General features: G+C 39.8%; 1 protein-coding gene across 1 annotated transcript in view; it reads left to right on the top strand.

Annotated features, from left to right (window-relative positions):
* The window catches only part of Lypla1 (lysophospholipase 1), a 32,474-nt gene that overhangs the window by 7,794 nt on the left and 6,022 nt on the right, over positions 1 to 18,658 (top strand). Inside the window, exons 3-8 of the mRNA XM_075967072.1 lie at positions 7,492 to 7,557; positions 8,831 to 8,878; positions 9,512 to 9,582; positions 12,036 to 12,109; positions 15,472 to 15,573; positions 16,757 to 16,933. Of these exons, the coding sequence (XP_075823187.1) occupies positions 7,492 to 7,557; positions 8,831 to 8,878; positions 9,512 to 9,582; positions 12,036 to 12,109; positions 15,472 to 15,573; positions 16,757 to 16,933 (538 nt within the window). The remainder of the gene's footprint in view (positions 1 to 7,491; positions 7,558 to 8,830; positions 8,879 to 9,511; positions 9,583 to 12,035; positions 12,110 to 15,471; positions 15,574 to 16,756; positions 16,934 to 18,658) is intronic.

Consider the following 18,658-nt stretch of genomic DNA (forward strand, 5'->3'; position numbering starts at 1 on the left):
ATGAGCTGCCATATGGGTGCTGGGAATTCTAGGTCCTCTGGAAAAACAGACAGTATTCTTAACTGCTGAGCCATCTCTTCAGCTCCTTGACATTCTTTATAGCTTCTTTCTAGTACTTACATTTGGATTTTTGTGGTGGTATATTTATATCTGTTTTCTTAAACTACATTGTAGATCTGGAAACACTGTCTAAATTCTAATCCTTTCATTATATACAGAGTTTTTGAAATTCTGTCCTAGATATTTTTTAAATATTTATTTATTTATTTATTATGTATACAATATTCTGTGTGTATGTCTGCAGGCCAGAAGAGGGCACCAGACCTCATTCCAGATGGTTGTAAGCCACCATGTGGTTGCCGGGAATTGAACTCAGGACCTTTGGAAGAGCAGGCAATGCTCTTAACCACTGAGCCATCTCTCCAGCCCCCTGTCCTAGATATTTTTTAAACATTTATTATAAAAATTATTTTTAGGGGTTGTTCTATTGGGCTAGAGATGTTGGGAAACACAGTGGCTAAAACACCAATTAATAATAGTAACATATCTTAGAAGAAAAAAGCCTGAAATAGCAATTAGTAAGTAGCATTAAAATTGTTGGATTATAATTTGGATAATAGAGGTAAAATCTTTAATAGTTAAGATTTTCATGAATTAATTTTTTTTTTTTTTTTTGGTTTTTCGAGACAGGGTTTCTCTGTGGTTTTGGAGCCTGTCCTGGAACTAGCTCTTGTAGACCAACTGGTCTCGAACTCACAGAGATCTGCCTGCCTCTGCCTCCCAAGTGCGCCAACACCGCCCGGCCATTCATGAATTAATATTGCAATTAATTATTGTCATTGATTAATTGAAAGATAACTCTTCAACAGGCTCTTTTACCCCAGACTTGAGAGTTAGAGAGAAAATCAAAAGGTCTTTGAAGTGCAGTTTCTTTATTCTCAGGCTCTAGTGCTTTGCTTTTCTAAATACAATATTTTCCAGAATATTTACTAATTCATTAAGCATCTGATACCGTGTATTTTTATCATATTTATTCCCCTCCCCCAGTTACTCCTAGGTATGGGTTTCATCTTGTGCCTTTTATCTGATTGTCTTAAATACAATCAGAAAGTGGCTGGTTACTCCCATAACTCATGCCACTATTGTGCCAGTGGACATATCTTGCCAAGCAGGTCATTATTGCAGCTTGCAGTGTTCACGGCTGGGTGAGATTGAATACACAGTACCTTCTAACACTGAAATCTAACCAAAGAGGTAAAGCCTCCAAGTTTGTGACTCAAGTGTGTGATGTCTTCAGCATTAGGTTCTTCCTGTCAGGCTCTGCTCACCAAGAACAGTGGTAATAGCCTGTAATGTTTGAGGGGCTATGAGACCCCACTGGCTAGCAACTCAAAAAGAGGTACATTCTAGTGCTGGGTTCTTTGTTTTGTTTTATTTTGGTTTTTTGAGATAGGGTTTCAGTGTAGCCCAGGCTGCCTTTTTTTCTTTATAATTTTTTTATTGATATTTATTGAGCTCTACATTTTTCTCTGCTCCCCTCCCTGTTTCTTCCCTCCCCCTTCAGTCCTACCCCAAGGTCCCCATGCTCTCAATTTACTCAAGAGATCTTGTCTTTTTATACTTTCTACTTCCCATGTAGATTAGATCTATGTAAGTCTCTCTTAGTGTCCTCATTATTGTCTAAATTCTCTGGGATTGTGGTTTGTAGGCTGGTTTTCTTTGCTTTATGTTTAAAAACCACCTATGAGTGAGTACATGTGATAACTGTCTTTCTGTGTCTGGGTTACCTCACTCAAAATAATGTTTTCTAGCTCCATCCATTTTCCTGCAAAATTCAAGATGTCATTTTTTTCTGCTGTGTAGTACTCCATTGTGTAAATGTACCACATTTTTCTTATCCATTCTTGGATCTAGGGGCATTTAGGTTGTTTCCAGGTTCTGGCTATGACAAACAAAGCTGCTATGAACATAGTTGAGCACATGTCCTTGTGGCACGATTGAGCATCCTTTGGATATATACCCAAAAGTGGTATTATTGGGTCTTGAGGAAGGTTGTTTGCTAATTTCTGAGAAATCGCCACACTGACATACAAAGGGGCTGTACCAGCTTGCACTCTCACCAGCAATGCAGAAGTGTTCCCTTTTCCCCACAACCTCTCCAGCATAAGTTGTCATCTGTGTTTTTGATCTTGGCCATTCTTACAGGTGTAAGATGGAATCTCAGAGTTGTTTTGATTTGCATTTTTCTGATGACTAAGGATGTTAAACATTTCCTTAAATGTCTTTCAGCCATTTTAGATTCCTCTGTTGAGAGTTCTCTGTTTAGGTCTGTACTCCATTTTTTATTGGATTATGTGATCTTTTGGTGTCTAATTTCTTGAGTTCTTTGTATATTTTGGAGATCAGACCTCTGTCTGATGTGGTAAGGTTAGTGAAGATCTTTTCCCATTCTATAAGCTGTCGTTTTGTCTTGTTGACCGTGTCCTTTGCTTTACAGAAGCTTTTCAGTTTCAGGCGGTCCCATTTATTATTTCTCTTAGTGTCTGTGCTACTGGGGTTATATTTAGGAAGTAGTCTCCTGTGCCAATGCGTTCAAGTGTACTTCCCACTTTCTCTTCTATAAGGTTCAGTGTGGTTGGCTTTATGTTGAGGTCTTTGATCCTTTTTTTTTTTTGGTTTTTCGAGACAGGGTTTCTCTGTGGGTTTGGAGCCTGTCCTGAAACTAGCTCTTGTAGACCAGGCTGGTCTCGAACTCTCAGAGATCCGCCTGCCCCTGCCTCCCAAGTGCTGGGATTAAAGGCGTGTGCCACCACCGCCCGGCTCTTTGATCCATTTGGACTTGAGTTTTGTACATGGTGATAGATATGGGTCTATTTTCATTTTTCTATATGTTCATATCCAGTTATCAGGCTGCCTTTTTATAGCCCAGGAATGACCTTGAACCAATCCTCTCCCTCTAGTCTCCATCTCTCCAGTGCTGGGATTACAAGTGTACACTGTCCTGCCTGGTCTGTGTAGTGCTTGCAATTGAACATAGGAGTGTTCTCTAAATTAGGTGAGCACTCTGCTAACTCTGCTGTATTCCCAGCCCCATGATTCCAGCTTGTTTATTCCTCATCATTGAATTTGAATAAATATACAAGCCACAAAAAGTCAAAAGGTTAAAGCCTGCAGTGTAGACCATGGGAAAAATAGCCAAGATATTATATATTAAAAAGCATTGTGAAATTAAAGTTAATTTTTTGTCTGAATGCTATTTTCCTAGTTGCCATACATTTAAGTCACTACCTCTAAATAAAACGATTACAGGGAGGTGAGCCTGTCAAGCGTTCTAGATAGTCATATTAAATTAAGCTTTGCTATATGTGGTGATTTTTCCCCTTAAGAGACTGTCTTACTATCTATTCTGGGGTGGACTTCATTCCCTGTGTAGTTCTGTTGGCGTCAAGCTTCTTAGCCATTCAATAATCATTACCTGTGGATGCTACCCAGGTAAGCTTGCAGTAATACTCTGGAGGAAGATAACTGAACCTGTGTTCCATTCGGACTCTTAATAATTAGTGGACAATTGTTTTATAAACGTGGTTTTTGGTGACTGTCCATTCCCAGAACACTAATTAACTGAAATCATATCATGGTATTTATGGCAAATAGTTATCCCTGGGGTCATTAGAACAAATCCCCAAATAATACACTAATGATATGCTTAGAAATTGAAAATGAAACTGAAGCAGAGTTGGCAGTGAGCTGGACTGTTACCTTTTACAGGGGTAACAGAGTTTGTGTGTAATTTAGGTTTTATGTACTTAATTCCAATAATTTCTTTTTTTTGAAACAAGGTAACCCAGGTTGGCTATAAAGTCATAGTCTCTCTTGACTTAGTTGAGTGCTGAGGTGACTCAGAAGGTTTTGTATTTAATTTTGTTTCAGATTTATTTTATGTATATGAGAGTTTTATCAGTTTACATGTGCATGTCTGGTACCTGTGGAGGTCAGAAGAGGGTAATCCAGTCCCCTGGAAGTAGAGTTAATTGTTTTGAGCCATCATGTGGGTTCTGGGAACCAAACCCAGTCCCCTGGAGAAGCAAATTAGTGCCATCTCTCCAGTTCTACATGATGTGTTTTTATGTGCAAGTTTTAGTTTATTGTTTTCATTGAGCTATATATTTTTCTCTACTTCTCTCCCTTTTTTCCCCTCCCCTTCTACTCTCTCCTGTGACCTCCATGCTCCCTTTCAATTTACTCAGGAGATCTTGTCTTTTTCTCCTTCCTATGTAGATCCATGTATGTCTCTCTTAGCAAACCTCAACAGATACAAAAGAATTGGAATAACCCGTGTATCTTATAAGATCACCATGGCTTAAAATTGGAATTCAACGCCAACACTAGTTTCAGAAAGCACACAAACACATGGAAGTTGAACAGTGCTTACTTGAACTACCATTGGGTCAAGGAAGAAATAAAGAAGTTAAAGTCTTTTCATTTTCAATGAAAATGACCGCACAACATACCCAAACTTGTGGGACACAGTGAAAGCAATGTTAAGAGGAAAGTTCATAGCAATAAATGCCTACATAAAGAAGCTGGGAAAATCTACATTATGTATTTTAAATATTTGGTCAGATGGCTTGAAAGACCTCCTCTCTGGGGCTGGAGAGATGGCTCCGTGCCTGTTCTTCCAAAGGTTCTGAGTTCAATTACCAGCAACCACATGGTGGCTCACAACCATCTGTAATGAGATCTGGTGCCCTCTTCTGGCCTGAAGGCAGAATACTGAATACTGTATACATAATCTTAAAAAAAAAAATTTTTTTTTTTAAAAAAGAAGAAAGACCTCTCCGCTTAACGCTTAGAGTCAAGAATTGCCTTGATTACTAGAGAATGTCTGCTTGGTCAGGTAATCTGGAAGTGCAGGTACATATCAACATTGCAGAAAGGTTCCTACTGTGTAGTTTGTTTCACATGCCCGTGTAAACCCAGTACTCAGAGGCTGAGGCAGGAAGATGGCCATGAGTCTGAGGACAGCTTGGGCTACTTAGTGAATACCAAACCATCCAGTTACAGAGTGTGACACTGTCTCAACAAATAGCACCCCCAGTTTTATAGCCATCTTAGTGGGTATGAATCTCACTGAGTGCTTGCTGCATATGTGTGGGTTTCATGACAGAATCTAACTGCAGCACAGGCTACCTTTGAACTCCATGTTCTTCCTGCCTCAGCCTCCTGGGATGACAGGCCTGTGTACTCTGTCAGGCCTGAGTGTGGTTTTGACTTGTATTTCTTTCCTTAATGACTAATGACGGCGAGTGTGTGTCCTTGTATTTATTGACTATTTTAATACTTACTTTGCAGAATGTCCTTTGCCCATTTGTAAATTGAGTGGTCACTTGGCTATAACTGTTCTCTATATATTGTGGATGGGTATTATTAGACAATGTGCACATAATTTTTAGTTCTGTAGATTGTCTTCACTTTCTTGAAGCACAATAGCCATCTTTATTCAGAGCATCAGACAATTTATACTGAGGGTTAAGAAGAGCCACGTGACTAGAGTATTCAGTCACAAGGACAAGCCACACATGGCAGGTAAGCCACATGTAGCAAAATCCCATCCTGCCATAGAGGCATATTAACAAATGACAAAATCCCGTCCTGCCATAGAGGCATATTAACAAATGACAAAATCCCGTCCTGCCATAGAGGCATATTAACAAATGACAAAATCCCGTCCTGCCATAGAGGCATATTAACAAATGACAAAATCCCGTCCTGCCATAGAGGCATATTAACAAATGACAAAATCCCGTCCTGCCATAGAGGCATATTAACAAATGACAACGGTGATGAGTGACCTGAAGTAAACGCTCTCCTGTCCTCACCTGGGGGCAGGAGAACACTGAAGAAACTCTTGTTTACTTGGAGTTTTCTCATAGTCACCACTATTGACATCAATCAGTGCAGATGAAGCTTCCATGTTGTAGAATACAATATTTAGTTATGTAAAGATGTGTTGTATTTGTTTGTATTGCAGAATAATTGTTTCCCTCTGTAAAGATGTGTTGTATTTTTTATGCCGCATTTGTTTAATTATGTAAAGATGCATTGCTTTTGTTTTTGTGGCATTTGTTTAAATAGGTAAAGATGTATTTTACCTTGCCTGCCTTAGCCACCTGATTGCTCTTATAAAAAACTGAATGGCTAATAAGTAGGCAGAGGAGGGGTAGGTGGGTTAAGGGGAGCCAGCCAGCTGGGGACCAGCCAGACATGGAGGAAGCAGGAAGCAGGATGGACGGTATGTAGATGAGGTAGCACATAGAACAGAAATGGAGGAATAAGTCTCTAGCCCATTATTTGGGGACTGGCAGTCCAAGAAAGTTGGCTACACTTCCAGTTGGGCACCTGCTTCATTTCTCCACGTTTACTGAATTATGTTGTCTTCAACAATAAGGTCTTACCATCAAGTTGTAGAGGAAATCCAGTAGCATTGGCAAGAGGGCAGTCTCTAGGACCCTTTTGGCCAACAACTCAAAAAGATGTAACCATTCATGTTGTTGGAGGTTTTATTTGGTAGCATATTGTGACTAGTTGGGGTATTGTCCCCCCCATTATAATGTACATCAATTTAAATTCCTTTTCTATATGTACATGTTTTAGGAAGGACTCCATATGGGTTTTCAGAGCTGTACCCTCACCATATTTCCTCTCCCCTGCATTGCCATCCCACACCTCACTTGAGCCTCCTGCTCTAATTTCCCCTTCATAACTCAATATTCTATATTCCTTTCCTTGGAAGAACCCCCCCCCAATTCCCTAACCTCTGGGTATTCTAAATGGGGTGTGTGTGTGTGTGTGTGTGTGTGTGTGTTGGGATTTTGATGGGAATTGCATTTAATCTGTAGATTGCTTTTGATAGGATGACCATTTCACAGTGTTACTTCTACAAACTTATGGGTATGGGAGGTTATTCCATCTTCTGGTGTCTTCTTCAGTTTCCTTCTTTGGCGTCTTAAAATTGTTATTATACAGGTTGGTCTTTCATTTCTTTTGGTTTTAAAACATATGTCAATATATTAAAATAACTATTTTGAATATTTAGAATATATATAATTTGAGGCAGTTGTGAAAGGTACTGTTGTTCTGGTTTCTTTCTGAGTATGTTAATCATTTGTACATAGGAAGGCTATGAATTTTAGTGTTAATTTTGTATAAAGCTACTTTCCTGGAGTTTTTAAAAGTTTTTTATGTATCAAATTGTATAATCTAACAGCAGCATCTGTTGATAGTCAGAACTCACGAGAGCATCTTTCTCTGTGTAAGCAAACGGGATGGCCATTGTTCCCAGGTCAGCAGTGATGCTAAATAGCACAATCCCCTCATTCTTACAGTACTTTAAGAAGCTAACCTTTGACCTGTTTTTAAGTACTGTTCTGTATCAGTTTACTAGAATTTAAAACAGTCATTAATAGGATGATTTTAATAATTTTCTACCAGGCACGGATGGGCAGAAGCCTTTGCAGGTATCAGAAGTTCCCACATCAAATACATCTGTCCACATGCGTGAGTATTTCTAATATTTAGGGTTTCTTTTTTTCTTCACAAATTGGAACAAATTGTAATAGCTTTGCTTTTCCAGAAAAAATATTCGAATGTAATTGTTTCTTTCTTAGGTAAAAAGGACAAGTAACACTCCTTAAAACTAGAATATTCTCTTGGTTAAGTTGAAATAAAAATCCTTTTTTTGAAATTTGAGATAATTCTTCTAGAGGTCAGGTGAACTTAAAGCCACAAAATTCTTTTAGATATGTAAGTACCTGCAGAGTTCCAAAGGGACCATATGTCATCTATAAACAGGTTATCTGCTATATTTGTGAGAAATTTTCATTCAGTTGAAAACACTCAGATTTTATTAATCAGAGGCAATGTGATAGACTTTCATGGACAAGGTCTCTATCTGCTCTGAAAGTGTTTCCTGCTGTTGGAGACCTAGCAAATTTTGAACAAACTCAGAAAATCAATAAGCTTGGCTAATTTGAGGTAAAAGGTTACTAAGAACGGGGCGGGGGGGGGGAGCTAAAAGCGTTGGGCCATGCCAGTAGGTTAGTGCTTACTCCTCAGAAATGACAACTGAGATGACCATGGAAAGGAGAGTACGGTCTGAGAGTTCCTTGTCTGGCAGCAGAGTCTGAATGCTTGGGCTAGTGTGGCCAGCTCAAGCAAGGGACAGAATTTTGATTATTTGCATTTCCAATATATTTGTCCCTAACTTGAATTGCTCTAAGGCTGTATACTAATCTTGGGAAGTTTATATTTTCCTAAAATGTTGGTTTGATTTATGAATCAGGAGGAGGTTGGCATTGGTAATTAAGAGTATATTCTTGTTTCTTTCCTCTAGTACTAGATTTTTTTGACTGCTCATTCCAGATTTGAGTTGGACATTATGAACACTAGGGTAGAACTTACATTTATTTATAAGTCTCTTAAGCAAGCAAGCATGTAACTAGGGAATAAGCAAAATGTAATCTGGGTATATGGAGATTAATGGTACAATAGGTAGCAATAAGTTGCTCTTTCAAGAGTCTCATGTATATATTTCCCATTGTTTCATTTTCTAGAAGTTACAGTTATTAAGTAAGACCATTGAGACAAAAAGTACTTGTTTAGTCCTGAACCAAGTTAGTCCTCTGCAATAGCTGCTCTGTCTTCAGAGAGCGGCTGTGGGACAAAGGGAACAGAGCTGTGTGGGTGGAGGTGCAAGAGACACTGCATGTTAAAGCCATGTGTGCCCCTTGAATCTGGTATCCTGAATGTGCTGTGTTTCTTTCCCACACAGACCCATCATGCCTGTTACATTAAATATGAATATGGCAATGCCTTCCTGGTAAGTAAGAGTTACTTACTCCTAAGAACCTGTTAGTCACCAGGCAGTGCTGGGGCATCCCTTCAGTCCTAGCACTTAAGAGGCAGAGGCAGGCAAATCTCTATGAGTTAGAAGCCAGTCTGGTCTACAGAGTGAGTTCCAGTACAGCCAGGGCTACATGGGGAAACCCTATCTTGACGAACAAACAAACAAACAAACAAACAAACTTTTACTCTTTTCAGAAGAGCATTGCAAGAGAACATCTAAGCTTAACTTTTATTCCAGTATCGATACTTTTACTTTTTAACTTAAGAAGCTATAAAAAGGGTAGAAAAACGAGAGTGAGTAATAAAGAGAAATCTGTCCTGCTGCGTGGTGTTTGTTGGGTACATTAATCATACATTTGAATCATGAGACATGCACATTTATTACACCACAGCGTCTTAGTTCTGCCCACTCCTTGCCTTCCTGACTGGCAGGTTGGATGCCATTTCCCTTGCAGCCCTCTCAAGATGCCTGCCATACCCTTCCCAACCAGAAAGAAGAGTTAGTGAGGCCCATTTCTCCACAGACTAACTTGAAGTTAGTAAATGTATCTGCCAGCTATGGGTGTTTAGAATTTAATAGTTCTTTTCTTTTGGCCTTATTTTGTAGGTTTGATATTATTGGACTTTCACCAGATTCTCAGGAGGATGAATCTGGAATTAAACAGGCAGCAGAAAATGGTGAGTACCAAATGTGTTTATAAAGGCAAACACATTCATGAGTGTTTTTAGTGGATTTAGTAGTTGAAGTTTGATGAAATGTTGTTTTTAGTAGATTCAATACTTAAATTTTGACTCAATGTAACGTAGTTATGTGTTTTCAGGAACTAATCTCTTTGTCCCTTTTCCTTGCTTACCACCTTCCTCTTCCTCCCTCTTCCCCTCCCTTCTTCCCTTTGCCATGCTAGGGACTAGCCTAGGGCCTCACAAATACTAGACAACATACTGTTTTGTATCATACATTCTGATAACTCTTCTTTGCCACCACACCTTCATATGCTCTCTTATCTCTAGTTAGTGGCAGCCATGCAAATAGAAAGGAGCAGCATTTGTTTGAAAGGGTGTTTTGATTGGCATGAGCAAAACTGAGCACTGTGGTGCCCATCTATAATCCCAGCTTTGGAAGGCTGAGGTAAGAGGATTTCTGTGAGAAACAGCCAGCCTGGATTGCACAGCAAACCCTGTCACAAAACAAATATACTTAGGCAATGTAGAAAATAGTACTTTAATAGCTGTATATAGTTATTAAAGAGACTTGAAGTAAGGATAATGACATAAAGATACCTAACAGTAAAAGTGATAGGAATGGTTAATATTAGTGAAATATTGATAGAGACCACTGATTTATCACTTAGCTTCTTACCAGCTGGTCATTTTTTTTTTTTTTTAAGTTTTTCTGAGACAGGGTTTCTCTGTATCTTTGGTGCCTGTCCCGGAACTAGCTCTTGTAGACCAGGCTGGCCTCGAACTCCCAGAGATCCGCCTGCCTCTGCTTCCGGAGTGCTGGGATTAAAGGTGTGCGCCACCACTGCCCGGCCAGCTGGTCATTTCTTATAGGCTGGCTCACTTAACAAATGGTTCTGTGAAGTTAGTATTCCATTCTCCTTTATAAGCACTGTTTTGTGAGTGAAAGCAGATTAACTTACTGAGAGATGTAGTTTTTAAGAAACCTTTCTTTTATGTGCATGTTGGAGTTAGAGTATTTTTGGTTTTCATGTAATGCAGTGACTGACAGTGACTTTAGACTAGTCAGTGTGGTGTCTTCTGTTTGTAGGCTACATGAGAAGGAACCAGCCCAGCTGAGAATTGGTGATTGCAGTCTTGGAGCAGTATACATGGACTGCTCTTTCTATCTGTATATTTGAAGTTTTCCAAAATATTAAAAAAAAACCCAAAACCCAGAGACATATTTTTATTCTTTATAAAAATAACTTGAAATCTTTGAGATAAAATATATCTGAAACACAGTAACTATCGGGATATGAAATCCTGACCAGTGACTTTTTAGATTATCAGAACGTATTAATGCCAGAATCCTAGAGCTAAGGTTTTATCTCAAGATTAAATGAGAAAAATATTTATTTGGGTATAAGTGTGTTATTTGGGTAAGTGTCCTGGTTACCCTGCCCCTGAGTAAAAGATTCTCTTTTAACAATAGAGATGGCTATTTCTTTCCCCCCAAATGAATGCTAAAGGGAATGAAGGTGAGAGCTGGCTAGGAAGACAAGAGTTGAGAAAACAATCAGGCTGCTGATACCATCAGACTGCCTTTTGGGAGGGCATCATGCTCTTAGGTAGAATGTGAGTGAGTTTGAATCCCACTGCCCTAAAAGTGGCTGTTTTCCCTGTGGTTTGTTAAAACATTTTTGTTTTATATCATGTGGATTATATTTCAGTTGGTGAAATCCAGAAATTAAAGCTAAATAATCTCAGGGTCCTGGTCTGGATGAAGTTAAAATTCCCACAGCTGCCACCTCCTTGCTGACAGCGGACTGTCTCTGTCCCCCAATCATTTGTCTCTATAATAGTTTTTCACTTCGTGGTGTAAAACCGCTGTCTTATACTGTTCACACTGGTTGGACTGCCTTTTCTTTTTTACCAGACACACACAGGTACACACAGAATGTCAAATGACCCCTCCATCATTTACTGTTTCTATGTAAATAGAATTATAGTCATTTGAATTACAGGAAAAAGTAATACAGCCCTTTTTAAAACCATGACTAATGGTATTAGACACTGTAAACTACAAATTACATAATCTTTAAATGTATTCTGTTTCAAAATGACAAGTTGTACCTCATTTCCGTTTAGCTTGTTGGACAAAAATATAAAATGTACACTAGAAGTAACCATACACAAAAGGACATAGAGAGAGCTCTCTGTATGGAGAAAGTCTGTAACAGGAGTCACAGAAATGTTGAGCTCTGCAGCTCCAGAGAGCCTAAGGAGTCAGGCTTGAAACAACGCCACTGTGTTAAAAAAAGGATGCTTCAAGGTTTCATTCCTTTCTGTCTTTAATACACACTGCATCTGCTATTTTTCTTGGATCTTTAGTTACCTCAGTGGACTGAGGTATATATATATGTATGTATGTATGTATATATTGTTAATGATATTTTTCTTGTTTTTAGTAAAAGCTTTGATAGAGCAAGAGGTGAAGAATGGCATTCCCTCTAACAGAATTATTTTGGGAGGATTTTCTCAGGTAAGTTTGGGCGCGTCCATACTATCAGCATATTGATCTACAAGTCTACCTTCAGTTGTGTTTCTTTGGAAGAGCCCCTTGTTTAGAGCTGTTAAGGGAATCTTAGGTGATACAGTGCTGAGTAACAGTTGGATTGGACTGGACAGAACTTCTGCCTCGCGTACTTTTCATTTATTTGTTTATTTTCTAGTTTCTTATCACAGTCATGTTTTTTTTTTGGTTTTTTTTTTTTTTTACATTGCCTTTGAACAGCCTGCTGTGGCACCTGCCTTTAATCCCAGCACTCAAGGACGTAGAGGCAGGTGGATCTCTCTAAATTCTAGGCCAGCCTTGTTTACAGAGCAAGTTCCAGGACAGGATTCAAAGATTCAAAGCTACAGAGAAACCCTGTCTTGGTGAGGGTTGGAACCTAGAATGTACTATTATTATTATTTGTTTTGTTTTTTGAGACAGGATTTCTCTGTGTAGCCCTGGCTGTCCTAGAACTTACTCTGTAGATCAGGCTGGCCTCAAATTCAGAGATTTGCCTGCATCTGCTGGACAGCCGTCCGCCGGGATCAAAGGTGTAAATCATCACTGCCCGGCTAGAATATATTTTCTTAAAGTAAACACATACACTAATTAGGCTTCTTTTAGTGAAACAGGACTGTAAGGGAACAGGGTAAGTGCCTAGGTTTCTCAGATATGAGTATGGTATTACTTGGAGTTTGTTCTTCAGCCTGATATTTTCTCCATGCCCAGCTTCTTTATGTTGACCTTACATCCATCTGGGTTTGTTTCGTGGTACTAGTGATTGCCCTAGGTCCTAGCACAAGCTGAATAAGCTCTTTATCACTGAGCTACATCCCCACCTTGAACTTAGGTTTCTACCTAACGAGCTTCCAAGTAACCTGTTCCCAGAATGCGCTAGCTTCTAGTTTTTTCAGTCAGTAACTGTGAGTATTGTCAGAATTCTGGAATCAGTTGAGACAATAAAACTCAATCGAATGTACTATATATGGCAATGTGGTTAATATAGTATATGAAAGGGTGTTATTGATGGGAGCTGAAGAGTTGGCACAGCAGTTAAGAGCACATGCTCTTCTAGAGGACCCAGCACCCATATGGCAGTTCACAACTGCCTGCAACTCTACCTCCAGGAATCTGACACCTTCACACAGACATACATGCAAACAAAACAGCAATGCATGCCTTTAATCTCAGCACTTGGAAGGCAGAGGCAGCTGATCTCTGAGTTCTCCAGTCTACAGAGCAAGTTCCAGCATGGCCAGAGGTACACAGACAAACTATTTTAAAAACCAAAACAAAATACTTTTAGAAAGGATTATTGATATGTGGTCTTTGTTTAGATAATACAAAACACACATACACAAGCATAAGGCCAACAATTAATGCTTAATTAAAGTATAATGTGCACATAGTTGTTATGTGATACTGATTACAGCCTGTAGAAATGCATTCCTAGGGCTGGGGAGATGGCTCAGGTAGTGTAGTACCTGTCACACAGACATGAGGTGCCAAGTTTGGATCCCCAGACCCTGTGTGAAAAGCTGAGTGTGATGATCGGGACTTTCTCTCCATTCTCATTTCTTTCTCTCGCCTTTCCACCATTAGCCATGTTAACTTTACAGCTCTGGGGTTTACATGTTGCATTTCTGACCATATGGAGATCGCCTGAAAGTAACTTAATTTCCGTCCCACAGTCCTGAGAGAACATTTCTACCTGGGACTAGAAAGTCTTTCACGTCCCCATGTGGTACAGGCCTGAGCAGGGTGGTGGCATTTAGATGGATGACAGAATTATTGTTCTTAGCACATGGCATGTTCTGCGTTAGGTGGGCAAATCTCTAAAGATATCTGGTATTCTACCTGTATTATCTTAATTTCCTGTTTTGGAAAAATAGTTTAAATCTCACTTGGAGTTTATATCTAACACTATTCAGAGAGGAAAATGAGAACATTAAATTCAGACTGTTCTTCAGCCATGCTGCAAGTGGAGATCTTGCATTAGTGGGTTTTCTTGGAGGTAGAGATTCATCCATTATGAGTATATAGCATGGATTCCAGTTGGTATTAATAATAAAGAGAGTCAGATATAGGGGTTAATGCTGAAGATCTGAGAAGCAAAGTGGCCAGCCACTAGAGCGTTCTTTTACTTCTGCCAATGCTCAGACCAAAGAAGCAATTCTGTTCTCAGATTGTCTCCTCAGACTGCACCTGAGTAGCCGTATCACTCCTGTCTCCACCTCCTTACTACTGGGATTAAAGTGTGTAACCCCAAATGCTGGGATTAAAAGCGTGTGATCCCAAGTGCTGGGATCACCTTTGTGTGAGCGGTTTCTTTTAGACAGATTCAATCTTATGTAGCCCAGGGAGGCCTTGAACTAACAGATATCCCCCTCTGCCTGTTTCCTAAGACCTGGGATTAAAAGTGTGTGCCACCACTCCCTGACCTCTAGTGGATTAAAGGCGTGTGCCACCACTCCCTGACCTCTAGTGGATTAAAGGCGTGTGCCACCACTCCCTGACCTCTAGTGGATTAAAGATGTGTGCCACCGCTCCCTGACCTCTAGCGGATTAAAGATGTGTGCCACCGCTCCCTGACCTCTAGTGGATTAAAGATGTGTGCCACCGCTCCCTGACCTCTAGTGGATTAAAGATGTGTGCCACCACTCCCTGACCTCTAGTGGATTAAAGATGTGTGCCACCGCTCCCTGACCTCTAGTGGATTAAAGATGTGTGCCACCACTCCCTGACCTCTAGTGGATTAAAGATGTGTGCCACCGCTCCCTGACCTCTAGTGGATTAAAGATGTGTGCCACCACTCCCTGACCTCTAGTGGATTAAAGATGTGTGCCACCACTCCCTGACCTCTAGTGGATTAAAGATGTGTGCCACCACTCCCTGACCTCTAGTGGATTAAAGATGTGTGCCACCGCTCCCTGACCTCTAGTGGATTAAAGATGTGTGCCACCACTCCCTGACCTCTAGTGGATTAAAGATGTGTGCCACCGCTCCCTGGCCTGAGTTTTATTAATCAGCTCTGCACTCTGATCTTCAGGCAAGCTTTATTTGTTAAAATATCACTACATGATTTTATATTTTCATTCTTTACTTGATTTGATTTTTTTTTCCCCTTAGGTTTTTTAAGACAAGGTTTCTCTGTGTAGCCCTGACTGTCCTGGAGCTCTCTCTATATAAACCAGGATGGCCTCAAACTTAGAGATCACCTGCCTCTGCCTCCCAAGTGTGCCACCATGCCCATCTTAACCTGGTTTGATTTCACACAGTATATATTCTTATAAACATTAGTAATAAGAATTCTCTCATATGCTCCATTTAACTCCCTGCTTCTGTTCCAGGGAGGCGCTTTATCTTTGTATACTGCTCTTACTACACAGCAGAAACTGGCCGGCGTCACTGCGCTCAGTTGCTGGCTTCCACTTCGGGCTTCATTTCCACAGGTAGCTTGTGTGGGGCGAATAAACGAGATTATAGATTTTAGGAGATAGCAGACAATGTTTAGGAGCAAGTCATCTTTTCTTTTAATTAATCAGCTTTTTATCTTTTTTAGAGTTTTAGGTTTATAGAAAATTGGGTGGGAAATGAGTTCTTTTATTCCTCCTTTCTGCTCTACACACAGCCTCCCCTACGGTAGACATCCCACACTATAGCCGTACCTTTGCTCCAGTTGGTGAGCCTACACTGCAACACATTACTACCCAAAGTTCACGGCTTACAACAGTAACTTATTTTTAAAGTATTTCTTTAGTCCTTTGTGGTGTAGGACTACACTTGATCTGTATATCCTTCCTGTGGTTTACATACGCAGACTAAGAAGCTTGTTGTCTGTCTTACATTTAGTTATTTGGTACATTGTAAGATACATATTCACATACACATTTTTAACTAAAATGTTTAGTATAGTCATTTGCAGAATTTTACTATAAAATTGTAAATTATTTTAACAGTGGCATAATATGTTATGTACTATCAGAGATGTGGAGATTTTTTTCAGATTCTTTATTTTACTTTACGTTTTGTTTTCGGTACTGGGAATTAATCACTGAGCCTTGAACATTTTCAAGTTCATTACTGCTGTGTTCAAGTAGCTCTTATGTTTTTTCTTGAGACGGTATATAGACCAGGCTGACCATAAATCTCTGATCCTCTTATCTCAGCCTCCCAAGTGCTGGGATTGCAGGTGTACTAATTTGCCAAACTCCTTTTCTATTCTAGAGTTCAGTCTTTTTGTGATGTTGTAACTTTTGAGTGTGCTATATATAATAGATTGCTAATTCTTAACTTAATTCAGTTAATAAAGTTGAGGAGAACATGACTTAACCTAATGTGTGCTAATAGTTATTGATTACCTCTCATGTAAACATAAAAGATGAATCAATATGTAATTGGCTTAAAGAAACTGATTCATTGGAAACGTGTATTACAATACATGACAAAATAATCATGTATCTCCTGAAAGCTTAAAGATGTTGGGAGAATATAAGGATAGAGGGTTTACTTGACTAAAATCCTTGACTGCCTTATGAGTAAATAGCATATGCATGTATATCTGTACTTTTTAGGAATCTGGGACAGTGCTTTATATATCTGATAAATAACATTTCTTTTATATTTGTTTTGCAGGGTCCTATCAATAGTGCTAATAGAGACATTTCTATTCTACAGTGCCATGGAGATTGTGACCCTTTAGTTCCCCTAATGTTTGGTTCTCTTACTGTTGAGAAACTAAAAGCATTGGTAAATCCATCCAATGTAACCTTCAAAATCTATGAAGGCATGATGCACAGCTCATGTCAGCAGGTAGGTGTCTGGAAGCAGTGACGATAGCCACTACTTCCATATCTTCCATGTTGTATTTTCAATACAAATAAATAACACTTGGATTTTGGTGATTTAAAATGGATTCATAATTGAATCAATTTAACACAATTTTCAATGATAGCTTATTCAACTGAATTTTAAAAACCTGTTACCTTTTACAAATGAGCATTGTATATAATCCAAAGGCCAATTTATAAATATACCTTTTTATTTAGTAAAATTTAAGTTATAAAAAGTGAGAGCCTTCTTTAATGAAATGGAAGAAAGACATCTATGAGTAGGTAAAGATATTTGATGAAGGGATAACAGATCATGTGATCATCTGGGGCCATAGTTGGATTGTGTTACCTTAACAGAGGAAACCATTTGAGTCAAGATGGAACAGGATTAGGTGAGTGTTAATAGGAGATGAGAGAGAAAGAGCAGGGCTCTTGGGAACTTACATGCCCTTTGTCTTCTTGATGAAGTAGGAGATATAGTTACTTAGAGAAAGACCTGGATGGGTTTGGTGGTGCTTGTAATGGCCTAGAATAAAATTTGAATAGCCAATTGCTGGGGTAGTCCAAGCTAACACTGTTATATAACCATTGAGCACAGTTAATTCATTTGCTTTAGGTACAAAGGAAGTGGGTAGTAATATGATGTACACAAAAAGGCCAACATGCTTGGGATCCTAGACAGTCCTCCATTGCCCACACCCTGAAAGGAGATGTTGAATCTAGAAGAGTAGGGAGTCACAGAACCCTGGAGACTTAGGAGTAGCTGAAGACGCTAAACATCTTGAGTAAAACACTTAAAAATGAGTGTTTGTGCTGGCATATGAGGACCTTTGACTGAGGCTGATCAGCATGGATGAGAGAGCAGGGCTCTTGGGAACTTACATGCCCTTTGTCTTCTTGATGAAGTAGGAGATATAGTTACTTAGAGAAAGACCTGGATGGGTTTGGTGGTGCTTGTAATGGCCTAGAATAAAATTTGAATAGCCAATCACTGGAGTAGTCCAAGCTAACACTGTTATATAACCATTGAGCACAGTTAAATATTTTTTTTTTATTTTCATCTTTTTTTCCCTTTTTTTTATTGATAAAAGGAGAATAAAGAAAAAAAAACAAATTTCCACCTCCTCCCAGCCTCCCATTTCCCTCCCCCTCCTCCCACTCTTCTCCCCCTCCTCCCACCCCTCTCCTCTTCCCCCCACTCCTCTCCCCCTCCCTCTCCAGTCCAAAGAGCAGTCAGGGTTCCCTGCCCTGTGGTAAGTCCTAGGTCCTCCCCCCTCCGTCCATATCTAGGAAGGTGAACATCCAAACTGGCTAGGCTCCCACCAAGCCAGCACATTGCATAGGATCAAAACTGCGTGCCATTGTCCTTGGCGTCTCATCAGCCCTCATTGTTCGCCATGTTCAGAGAGTCCAGTTTTATCCCATGCTTTTTTGGTAACAGTCCAGCTGGCCTTGGTGAGCTCCTAGTAGATCAGCTCCACTGTCTCAGTGGGTGGGTGCACCCCTCGTGGTCCCGACATCTTTGCTCATGTTCTCCCTCCTTCTGCTCCTCATTGGGACCTTGGGAGCTCAGTCCAGTGCTCCAGTGTGGGTCTCTGTCTCTATCTCCATCCATCGCCAGATGAAAGTTCTAGGATGATATGCAAGATATTTGTCAGTATTGCTCTAGGATAGGGTCATTTCAGGTTCCCTATCCTCAGCTGCC

Source organism: Microtus pennsylvanicus, chromosome 3, assembly GCF_037038515.1.
Source record: "Microtus pennsylvanicus isolate mMicPen1 chromosome 3, mMicPen1.hap1, whole genome shotgun sequence".
Taxonomy (NCBI): Eukaryota; Metazoa; Chordata; class Mammalia; order Rodentia; family Cricetidae; genus Microtus; species Microtus pennsylvanicus.